Raw genomic sequence first — 12,428 nt, forward strand, 5'->3', positions numbered from 1 at the left:
CCTGTGTAACCACAAGGAAGTTCCTCAACCTCTTACTGCCCCAGGCAGCTAAGGGGGAAGGTAGAAAGGAGTTGCTGGTCCTTATCAGTGGAAGGAGCTATAGTACTTAGGAGTTCAATACAATGAAGTCACAACTTTGAACTCTCCTCCTCTACCCCGCTCCCCCCATTGCCCTTTTCAGGTTAAACTTGGAGCCAGTGTTGTCTCTTCTTCCCTACTTAGTCAGCAAAGAGCCCAGCAAAGTATAAACCTTCACTCTGATTATACTCTATAAAAATAAATAAAAGCACCTTGAAAATATAATGCATTTAATTAAACATATATTTTTTTGACAGGGTCAGTGAGGAATTTGTGTTAACGTGCATATTTGTTACAGATTTGGTTTCTCTTTATTTTTTTTCCATAATGTGGGGGGGAGGGAGAGAGAGAGGGAGAGAGAGAGAGAGAGAGACATAGAGAGAGAGGGAGAGAGAGAGAGGGAGAGGGAGATGAAAAGGGAGAGGGAGAGGGAGGGAGAAGGAGAGGGAGAGATTGAAAAAGAGAAGGTAAAAAATTAATTGCATTCTAGAAATATGAATTAATCACAGTTGCCATGTAAATAAAATAGGAATTCTAATTAGGTACAATGAACCCTTATTTTTTCTACAATTATAGTAACTGACACTTATGTAGCCCTTTAAAGCCTATCAAGCTCTTTGCACATGCCTCATCTGAACCTCCCAGCACCCATGTGAGTTAGGTACCACAAATATTATCATCCTCATTTTGCAGATGGGGAAACTGAAGATTGGAGACAATAGATGGTTTGTCTATAGCCACCTAGCAAATAAATATTAGAGCTAAGACTCAACCTCAGGTTCTCCTGACTCATGTTCAGTTCTCTATCCTTTGGGTCACACCACCTCTCCCTTGTTATGTTAAAATCTGTATTAAGCAGGATGTTATAATTTTTGAGCTTCTGTGTTCTGTGGTCAGTTGTACATGTCTGTTATTGATCAGGTACTACATTCGCTTTATAACATTTTGCTTAATATAACTGCAGACTCTCCTATGTTCTGAAAGTAATAGACTTTGAGAACTAAAAACTCATTGGGTTCTCTTTGTCTCCCAAACTCTCATGATATAAAGTTATACTTGAAAACACATTATGTGGAATGAAGACAAGCTGAGTTTTTCTTCTCTATCACCCCAAGAAATAATTTATACATCTTTATTTTTGTATTACTTAAAATATTCAACTTCATGTTTATTTTAACTTAGATCCCTTCGTTGAACTCACAGGAGCAGAAGACCCTCTTTTCCTCTACCCTATAATTTTAACTTGGACCCTCAGAGGTGCCATGAGAGAAGGTAAATGCCTTTTGGTTCCTTAACATTAGCTTTGTGGGCTTAACATTCATGGGTTTTCCCTTGTTTTCATTACACAGAAGGTACTGTGGCCAACAGGTGCCAGATGCAAAGGCTTGGGGGAACCTCTATGGGGTCGCATTTTGATAATGACTTTTGCTATTGAACTACTAGGCACCAACAAGAACTTTCTATAATCTTCTTCCAATATTCTATAAATCATATTTAGCATTATCGTTGCTTAATTTCTAATAAAAAGTATCAGACTGATTCAAAGGATAGGCATCCATTTCTTAGCTCTTTCAGCCAATCACACTGTGAATAAAATCCTTAAGAGGCCTTTTTTTTTCATGGGCTGATCTCATTGATGTGTTTAGAAAGTGAATGATGGAAAGTGACAGCTCGTTTGACTTCAGACAGAGTGTTACCTGAATCATTTACTCTTGTAGATTTTCTATAAAATGAGAAATCTAGAAGGTAAATTCATAAAGTAACTCATGATCAACAAAATGGTTTCCTCCTGATGTATTGACTTTTGTTGCTTATACAGTAATGAAATTCAAGAATAAACCTCGATTTCTGGAATTCTTTGTTCAAGTTATGACAAAATGTATTCATGAAGAGAAATTTAACTATGTGGTGGAGATGTCATATACTGTTCAAAACTTCCTAAAAAGGTACTTGTAATATCAATATTGGGAAATATAACCTTTTTGTTGGATTTTTCTTGTGGGCCATAATTGTAGATCTTGCAGACTAATGTTTGATCACCAAAACAAGGAAGTTCTTCTCCCAGACAAGATGTTGAAGCCACAAATAATTCACAGATTTTTATTTACTTTTTTTCCTATTATCGGTAATCATTTATTAGATGCCTAATATGTACTAGGCACTGTGCTAATATATAACTTCACATAACCTGATACCTAATTTATATGTTAGAATGCAATAATACAATAATAATACATAATTTTTCAATAAGCTTTCATCCTTGTTTCTTGAGTAGTGAAAAATCTCCTTTTCTATAGTCCACTGAATTTGCATAACCAGGATGCAATAGCTGAATGTCTATTAATTTCCAGTGAAACTCCTTGGATAAATTAAATGATTAGTGTGAGTGTGTGTGTGTGTGTGGGGGGGTTAGCCCCCAAATCCAGTTTTAGTCAAATTCCTTGTATATTCTGAGGAATCAGAAATAGCTTGGGAATAATTATTTTGCCTTAATATTTATAAGAATACATCAACAGGACACATATAGTTTTCCTAATCTAACTCCTTAGACTATGACTAACTTATTATATCTGTACTAGGAGAATTGACAACTTTATTTCTGTTATTTCTGCATTAGGAGAAATGACAGCTATCTTGGAATAAAGAAAATTCATACTGCAGAAAGTACTTCAGCTAATGAAGACCCAAAGAAGTATAAGGCAGCTTCCATGGAGATTCAAAAAGTAAATCTCACTCTGGTTTCTCATTTTAAATGAAGCAATGCAAACCTGAAGAAGGATTCTCACCTTTATTTAGCCATAAGAGCAGTTTATGGATATAGTGGAGAAAATCCAAAGATTTTCCTACCATAAATCTTGCTTTTGAAAATAAAATAAAATCGGGGTGGCTAGGTGGTGCAGTGAGTAGAGCGCTGGCCCTGGAGTCAGAAGGACCAGAGTTTGGATCTGGCCTCAGATGCTTAACACACACACACACACACACACACACACACAAACTAGCCGTGTGACCTTGGGCAAGTTACTTAACCCCAATTGCCCTCCAAAAAGCAATAAAATAAAATATAACTTGTAATGTCAAAAGGGGGAAGGTAGTAAATCTATTTAAATTCATTATAGGTGTATACATTTCTTGAAGTGACACTTTTATAACTAGTGTAGGTATAACATTATCATTATGTACAATAATACACATCAGTGTTTCTTTTGTTGAGGTGGTAAATAAGCTTAGTTCTGAATTTTTTTCCTTCCTTCCTTCCTTCCTTCCTTCCTTCCTTCCTTTCTTCTTTCTTTTTTCCATACTTTCCTCCTTTCCTCCCTTCCCTCCCTCCTTCCTTCCTTCCTTCCTTCCTTCCTTCCGTCCTTCCTTCTGTCCTTCTTTCTCTTTCTCATATTGTAGTAATAACTAATACAGAAATGTGACCTACTCCCATGGGGTACTGTGACCTGATCGTGTACATTAGTTAGGACCAGGTGCTTTTACCCCAATGTTTATCCCTAATCCATTATTAGAGGGTGTTTTGGGCATCCCCCCAGGTTTCTGACTTCCAGAAAGCTGACTGTGTATCTTCCTGACACTTCTGTAGGGAGCCTCTTCGAGCCTCGCTCGAACTTATTTTCAGGTTTTGGTGGTTGTTTCATTGCATTCAATTACAGCTCAACCCTCACTTATCCCTCTCCAGGACCCTCCTCTTTTTCTGTTCCTTCTGAATTTCATCTAAGTTTAGTTACAAAAACAACTCTTTATGGCTCTTTAATTATGTTTTTTTCTTTTTCATTCACATCCATGTGTGATCTTCTGGGGAAGAGACTCTCTCTACCCAAACAGATCTCTAATTTCATGTATTGTCTTGCTGATTATTTTTACTGGGAGAAGCATACAACAGGGACATAGGCTTCCCAGTGGGAGACCCAGAACACAGTCTGAGTTGAGGAGAGGGAGATTCCCCCTGGATGGAGAGGTGCTAGAGATGGTCTTGTGTGTGGAAGGTATCCGACTGATTCCTTCTAACTTCATCATCCTGCCAAGTCCAGACCTCTCTTGGACAGCTCTAATAATTATGGCAGCTAGGTGATGCAGCAGATAGAATACCAGCCCTAGAGTCAGAAGCATCTGAGTTCAAATTCAGCCTCCCACACTTACTTGCTTTGTGACCTTGGGCAAATCACTTAACTGTTTACCTCAGTTTCCTCATCTGTAAAATGAGCTGGAAAAAGAAATGGCAAACTGCTCCAGTATCTCTACCAAGAAAGCCCTAAATGAGTTCACAGAAAGTCAGACACGACTGAAAACTGACTCAACAACAAAATAATTAGGAGGTTTGTCCTGGTATTGAGTCAAAATCTGCCTTAGCTGCTTTCTATTATTTCTCAGCCCACCCTCTGGGGCCAAGCAATGCAGATCTAATCCCTTCTCCATACTACAGCAGATTTTTTTTTTTTGCCAAATATGGAATTTTGGAAAACACTTTTTTAAATAATAATTTTTTAGTTTTCAACATTTACTTCCATAAGATTTTGAATTTTCTCTCCTATCCTCTTCTCCCCCCTCCCTAACAGGGCATACAGTCTGATATAGGCTCTACATATACATTCATATTAAACATATTTTCACATTAGTCATGATGTAAAGAAGGATAGAACTAATGGGAAGAAACATGAGAAAGAAGAAACAAAACAGCAAAAGAAAAGGAGAGCAAATAATATGCTTCCATCCACATTCAGAGTCCCCATTTATTTCTCTGGATGTGGATAGCATTTTCCATCATTAGCCTTTTGGAATTGTCTTAGGTCCTTGCTTGCTGAGAAGAGTTAAGTCTGTCACAGTCAGTCATCACACAGTGTGGCTATAACTGTGTGCAATGTTCTGATTCTGTTCCTTTCACTCAGCATCAGTTTCAGGCTTTTCTGAAATCATCCCGCTTGTCCTTTATTATAGTGCAACAATACTCCATCATAATCATATACCACTACTTGTGCAGCCATTCCTCAAGGGTTGGGCATCCCCTCCATTTCCAATTCTTTGCCAACACACAAAGAACTGCTATAAATATTTTTGTACATGTGGGCCCTTTTCCTGTTTTTATGATCCCTTTTGGATACAGTCCTAAAAGTGGTATTGCTGGGTCAAAGGGGGAAAACATTTTTGATGTCAACCTCTGTTTTGTTGTACTATGAAAACAATGGATCCTAGCTGCCTATCATAAATTAGCTTTAAAAATGTGCCCAAGTCACTCTATTGAGAATTTGTTTAATCTGTACCATAATTGGCTGTTTTTGTCTTCTCCCAAGGCCACAGAGATACAACCTGTGAAGATAAAATCTAAGAAAAAAGGTGCTCTGAAAGAGTATTTTAGCAAGCACCCGTCACTGTTAGAATTGTCAGATCTGGAAAAGTAAGTTCATTTATCCAAAATTTTTTTTTTCTGTTTTCTGAGTCATATAAATCCTGAATCATTTTACTTATACGATGAAATATTGGTTTTTCTTGTCTGTAAACTTTGAAAGTGGTTGCACTTGTTATAGGTCTAAGAGCATTTGTGTTAGGGTACTGGTCGACATTTTTTTAGCTGGTCTTTCTGAGCCTCTAAATTATACATGTCTTTTGATATTAACATATTTTATAGAGAATTTAAAAGGTAACAAGCTCTATAGTGCTTGTTTGTCTTATATGTATTCAGCATTTTAGAGATAGATACAGTTTTTTTTCCTGTGTTATTATGAATTTTAGCCCCTAGTGTAGGGGGTTGGGCCTTGAATTGGGGAAGACCAAGAGTAACTCAGGTTGTACCTTCTGATTTATGCTCATTGTGTGACCCTAGCTAAATCACTTAACTACAGTGCCCCAGGTAACTCTTAAGACTCAAGCTACAGAGTTTTAGTGATCCTTGGCACTTATAGGAGAGCTTCTCTCCCTATACCATTATAATAAAAAAATCAGGCCTAAATGCTGGGTGTCCCAAAAGTCTTCGTGCATCTTTAAGCTGGTAAAGCTCTAACACCCTGTGTGTCTGTTCTCTTCCCCCCCTCACTTCCTCCCTCCTCTTCTTCCCTTTTTCTGTCTCTCTCTCCCCTCCTTCCCTTTCTCCTCTTCTTCTTTCTTCTCTCTCTTATTCTTACACACAATTCTTTATTCCTTGTATGAAATCACATAATTCAGCTAGCATAGCAATAACATAAGATTCAGAGAAATATCTGAGTCTGAATCTCCAATGTGGTGTTTTCACAAATAAACAAGCTCCTTGTGTGGACTGATAGGAGCCGATTGTTCTGTATAAGACAATGATGGGAGAGGTATTTTCTCCTCTGTTCTGTGACTTTAAGCAGGTAAGATATTTAAGCAAAGAATAACAGATTACAGTGCTGGTGTTTGAGTTTTGGTCTTGTGCTAGTTGCTAGTTACATAGTTATTGCCAAGAGCAGTGTTATTTGGTACCAAGAAAAGGATTTAGTGAGTGAACGACAAAAGCATTTATGAAGTGCTTACTGTGTGCAAAACTGTACTAATTTCTGAGGAGTAAGATGGCCCCTGCTGTCTAGGAGTGCACATTCTAATGAGAGAGACAAGGCACAGGAGTTTTCCCTTACAAGTCAGATGGAATTGTGCCATGGTCCTTGAGGTGCAGCACCAAAGCAAATAGCCATGGCTTTTCTTGAATGTAATCTCCACTCAAGAGACCCTGTCAGTTTCTGATGTTGAGCCAATTTGGACAGAACCATGGAGTTGGACGGTTAGAGCTTCCCTTTCTGGGTCTTCAGCAGCTGTGGCTACAGGAGCGGTGGCTGGGCTGTCCCTCCACAGGGATTACTGCCTAGGATGATACCTGTTGGGGCTAGACTGAAAGCAGGACTTTGTATCTTGTTGGTGTTTGGGATAAATACAGGTGGGAGAGGAAGGGCAGCCTCCATCTCCTGGGCCTCTTGGTTTTGCCTAGACATTGGGGACAGTTGGTCAACAGGTGGAAAGAAAGAGGGGCCCTTTTCTGTAGTGATTGTTCCCCTCAATGATGGCTTCAGGGCCAGTAAACTGAGGCAGTTATCTGGAGAACACTTCTATTCCCAAGGCTCTTGAGTACAAAGTCCTGGGCTATCTCTTTTGGATACGAGGGGACATGGTGGTCAAAGTAGTACGGCGATGGTAGTTTGACTTGCCCAGCATATTCTGCCTCCTGTCTCTCCCTTGGTTAGACTGGCTTCCTAACCCTGTAGGGGACCTTTTGGGTTTGTGATGAGTCTGAGATGTCTCATGTCCTGCAGAAGCAATGACAGGCACATTCTGTTTGTGTTCACCAAAGTATCACAGATCTCATTTTGCCCAACTCTTTGGGGCCCAAGACACTGAGGGACATGTCCAAGGTTATATAGATAGTTAAATGTCCATTCCAGAATTGTCTTCAGTTACCTTGGTGTAGCCATGTCCGAGGAGCTGACTCACTTTGAGGTTTGGGCACAGAGGAATAGTTCAGTTTATTTCTACCAGGCCAGTGAAAGCTAACCTGCTGTGGGCAGCTCCTTCTGATTCCTTAGTCAACTGAGAGTCTAAATGCTGTTGAAATGCTATTAAGGATTTTAAACAGGAATTAACTATCCTCTGGGAGCCAAATAAAAATAGAATACTTGGACATTTGTAGTAGAAATAAAGTCATTTGAAATCTCTGACCCTCTGTCTCTAACAATAACTGATACTGGACATTAATGGGATTAATTGTCTAATATCCAGCATATATTTAATGAAGTTAGTGAGTTTCATCTGTCTAATGTCACTCTAATATCTATTAATTTCTATATTTTTACATATATTAATATCTAACTTATATGTAGGACAATTTTTTACCTTTTCATTTCATTTGGTTAATAGTACCAAACTGTTCATGATTGTACACATTTTTCTTATTTTTATGGCATCCCATCATTCCATTATATCAGTGACTCTATTTCTACATCCATTCTCCAACCCGTGAGCATACAATTTCTTTATAGTTTTTTCCTATTAGAAGTTGTTGTAGTAGTGAATAAATAGTGAGTAGTGAATAAATATAGAACATTTTTGTTGCTTTCATTGTTTGTATTTTGTTTAATGTAGGACTTAGTTGTTGAATGTGAACATTTGCTAGTTACAGATTTTCAAGGTTTGATCTCAACAGTTGATTAAATGTGTTACTTAACACATTTGTAAAAAATCTCACACATTCACTTAGTGTTTTTAATATAATTTTAAAATTAATTTTTATTAGTTAATTACAATTAATTAAAATTTTAAAATAATTTTAAAAATTATTACAAAAATAGAAACTATTTTCAAAGGCAAATAACCAAATAAACATAAAATCGGTAGAAAAGAATCTTAATAAAACTTATCATTTTAAAAGGGTAGAACCAAACAAAGTGCCAGAAAACAAACATATAAGAAATCATTTTCTCTTTGATCCTTCTCAAGTCTGGCTGAGGTTATGGTGCTTTGAGTTTTGTTTGCTTTATGAGATATATTTGCAGTTGAGCTATATGGTTCTCCTAATCTCACTTTATAATTATTTAATAGAAGTCTTTCCTTCTTTGTTTTTATGCCTCTCATTTTTATTCCATCATATTATTCTGTTGAATGAATGAGTTATAATTTATGCAGCATTCTCCAGTCATTCAACATGTTTTTAATTATTTTTCTCTATTACAAATAAGTAATATGAGGGGGCGGCTAGGTGGCGCAGTGAATAGAGCACTGGCCTTGAAGTCAGGAGGACCTGAGTTCAAATCCTGTCTCAGATACTTGACAAACTTACTAGCTGTGTGACCTTGGGCAAGTCACTTAACCACAATTGGCCTCCAAAAAGCAAAACAAAATAAAAAACCAAATAAGTAGTATGAGTGAGTATTTTTGTACATCTATGTACAAATACATAGTACAGCTATGAGTAGTTTGAGATTGATATTAATTACTAAGTACCAGGCACTTTGCTGAGCACTGAGGATCCAAATAAAAAATTAGACAGCCCTTACCCTCAAGGGGCTTATATTCTTTTTTTGAAATTAAATTTCATGTTTATTTTTAGTTTGCATCATTCATTTCCACAAGATTTTGAGTTACAAAATTTCTCCCCATTTCCCCCCTACCCACCACCCCAAAACAGTGATCCCACTGAATATCCCCTCCCACAATCTGGTCTCTCCTATATCTTCCCCCATCCCCCCTCTTACTTTCTAGTAGGGCATGGAGGATCTCTGTGCTCCAGAGCCTATATATCTTATTTCCCAGCTGCATGTAAAATAATAATAATAATAAATATTTTTAAACTTTTGATTTTCAAAGCTTTGAATTCCAGATTCTTTCCCTTCCTCCTTCATCACCCACCCTTACTGGGAAGATAAGAAATTCAATATAGGTTGTACATGTGTAGCTCTGCAAAATATTTCTATAGTGGATATATTTCTCTCCATCCTATCCCACCCCCCACTTGTTCTATTCTCTACTTTGATCCTGTCCCTTTTCAAAAGTGAGTGCTTCCAACTTTCCTCCCCACCCCCAGCCTACTCTCCCTTCCATCATCCCCCCTCTCATACCCTTCCCTGCTACTCTCCTGTAGGGCGAGATACCCTATTTAGTATGTATGTCATTCCCTCCCTAAGCCAAATTCAATGAGAATAAGGTTGACCCATTCCCTTTTGCCTTCCCATTCTTCCCCTCCATTGTAATAGTTTTTCCTTGCCTCTTCTATATGAGATAATTTAACCCATTCTGTCTCTCCCCATCTCCTCTCATTATATTCCTCTCTCACCTCTCAATTTTACCTTTTACGTATCATCCCTTTCTATTCAATTGGTCCTATGCCCTCTGTCTATGTATACCTGCACACATATATACACATACCCACATATATATTCATATGCCATATATCCTCCTATACAGACATATATGTATGTATATATACATATATACATATGTATGCATACATATATGTGTATGTATACATATATGTATACACCCACACATATATATATACATACATACACACATTTCTATCCCTTCAACTATTCTCATACTGAGAAAAGTTTCATAAGTTACAATTATTGGTTTTCCATGTAGGAATGTCAATAGTTCAACTTTGATAAGTTCCTTATGATTTCTTTTCCCTGTTTACCTTCTCATGTTTCTCTTGCTTCTTGTATCTGAATGTCAAATTTTCTATTCAACTCTTGTTTTTTTCATCACGAATGCCTGAAAGTCTTCTATTCCATTGAATGACCATATTTTCCCCTGAAATATGATACTCAGTTTTGCTGGGTAGGTGATCCTTGGTTTTAATCCCAGCTCCTTTGACATCTGGAATATCATATTCCAAGCCCTTTGATCCCTTAGTGTAGAAGCTGCCAGATCCTGGGTTATCCTGATTGTGTTTCCACAGTATTCAAATTGTTTCTTCCTGGCTGTTTGTAATATTTTCTCCTTGATCTAGGAACTCCAGAACCTGACTATAATATTCTTAGGAGTTTTCTTTTTGGGATCATTTTTAGAAAGTGAGTGGTGGTTTCTTTCAGGCTCTATTTTTCCCTCTGGTACTAAGACATCAGGGCAGTTTTCCTTGAAAATTTCTTGAAGGATGATTTCTAGGTTCTTTTTTTGGTCATGGCTTTTAGGTAATCCAATAATTTTTAAGTTATGTCTCCTGGATCTGTTTTCCAGGTCAGTGTTTTTTCCAGTGAGATATTTCACATTGCCTTCTATTTTTCATTTGTTTGGATCTGTTTCATACTATCTTGATTTCTCATAAAGTCACTAGCTTCCATTTGCTCCAGTCTAATTCTGAAGGAGTGATTCTCTTCAGTGAGCTTTTGAGATTCTTTTTGCGTCTGGCAAATTTGGCTTTTTAAGGCTTTCTTCTCCTCGTTGCCTTTTTGAGTCTCTTTTGTCATTTGAGTTAGTCTATTTTTTAAGGTGTTATTTTTTTCAGTCAGGTTGTTGACTCTCTTTTCATGATTTTCTTGCATTATTCTCATTTCTCTTCCCAATTTTTCCTCCACTCCTCTTATTTGGTTTTCAAAATCCTTCGTCAGCTCTTCTATGGCCTGTAACAAGCTCATATTTTTCTTGGAGTCTTTTGGTGCAGGAGTTCTGACTTTGCTTTCTTCCTCCTGTTCCATGCTTTGAAACTTCTTGTCCCCAAAATAGGAGTATATATTCAGATTGCTCTGCTTGCTTTGCTTCCTTTGATTGCTCATGTTGCCACTCAATTACTTAACTTTTGAGCTTTTTTGCAGCAGAACTCTGCTACCAGAGAGGGAAGCTTTGTCCCAAATGGCGGGGGTTTTCTCAGCTTCTGGAGCTATTAGTTGGCTGCCCTCTCAGAAGCCTCCACTGGCTCTGCCACATTACTCATGCACCCCAGGACCTCCACCTTAGACAGCAATCCAGATCCAATCAGGTTAAAGCAAGAGTAGTTACCCCTCAGACTGATGGTTTGTTCCCCCTACAGTCTTCAGGCCAGGAGCTCTGAAGCAACCACATGGCGGCCACCACGCCTAGGCCACTTCTCCCTCCAGGGGGCAAAGGCCAGATCACACTCCCAGACTCCCAGTTCCCAAAGTCCACACTCCACTGACCTCTCACTTTGTCCTTAGCATCTATGGGTTGATAATTCTGGAAACCGCCACAGCTGCTGGTCATCTGAAGTCCCTTTAGCCGGCAGCTGATTGGTGACCACCCTGAGGCTAAAACCTCGGGCTTGTGAGGGGCTGGGCTTAGCTCTCAGAGAGTTGTGCTGTCCCCTTCCTGCCAGCTTGCTGGACTGTCTTCAGCGGAAAGTTAACTTCTCTCTATCATTTTGTGGGTTCTGTAGCTCCAAAGTTTGTTTAGAGTCATTTTTTACATGAATTGGAGGAGGTGGAAGCGGGAGCTGCATGGAAGTCATCTTTCTACTCCACCATCGGGGCTTACATTCTTAACAAAACATTCCAAGTAGGGAGTTGTAGCCAAGGAAAGAGGTTTTGGACTGGGAATCTCAGAGATAGATTATGAGTGGATTGAAAGGGTGATTGATTGACACACATTTTATGGATTTGATTACCATTCCAAGAGCCCAAGGTGGACAGAAGTGTTGTCAGCACAGAAAGAAGACATCTGTGAAGGTTACTCAAGTTGTTTGGGCTGCCCTAAATTTAATGAACTACCACTGCTGAAGGCACTATTGCCCCAGGCTGGGACCTGGTTGTCCCATGGGGAGAGTGCAAGTATGGCAGGAAAGTGAAGCATAGTTTGAGTAAGTGGGGCTGGGTTAGGTATGGACTAATAATAGGTTTTCTTCTTCTTCTTCTTCTTCTTCTTCTTCTTCTTCTTCTTCTTCTTCTTCTTCTTCTTCTTCTTCT

The 12,428-nt window shown here is 38.4% G+C and overlaps 1 protein-coding gene across 1 annotated transcript in view; it reads left to right on the forward strand.

The window, feature by feature from the left end:
* The window catches only part of CFAP54 (cilia and flagella associated protein 54), a 307,374-nt gene that overhangs the window by 115,318 nt on the left and 179,628 nt on the right, over positions 1 to 12,428 (forward strand). Inside the window, exons 29-32 of the mRNA XM_069095069.1 lie at positions 1,261 to 1,350; positions 1,898 to 2,024; positions 2,696 to 2,801; positions 5,367 to 5,470. Of these exons, the coding sequence (XP_068951170.1) occupies positions 1,261 to 1,350; positions 1,898 to 2,024; positions 2,696 to 2,801; positions 5,367 to 5,470 (427 nt within the window). The remainder of the gene's footprint in view (positions 1 to 1,260; positions 1,351 to 1,897; positions 2,025 to 2,695; positions 2,802 to 5,366; positions 5,471 to 12,428) is intronic.

The sequence above is a fragment of the Petaurus breviceps genome, unplaced genomic scaffold, assembly GCF_028583685.1.
Source record: "Petaurus breviceps papuanus isolate PSGF00001 unplaced genomic scaffold, PetGlider_PUasm1.0 225, whole genome shotgun sequence".
NCBI classification, from domain to species: Eukaryota; Metazoa; Chordata; class Mammalia; order Diprotodontia; family Petauridae; genus Petaurus; species Petaurus breviceps.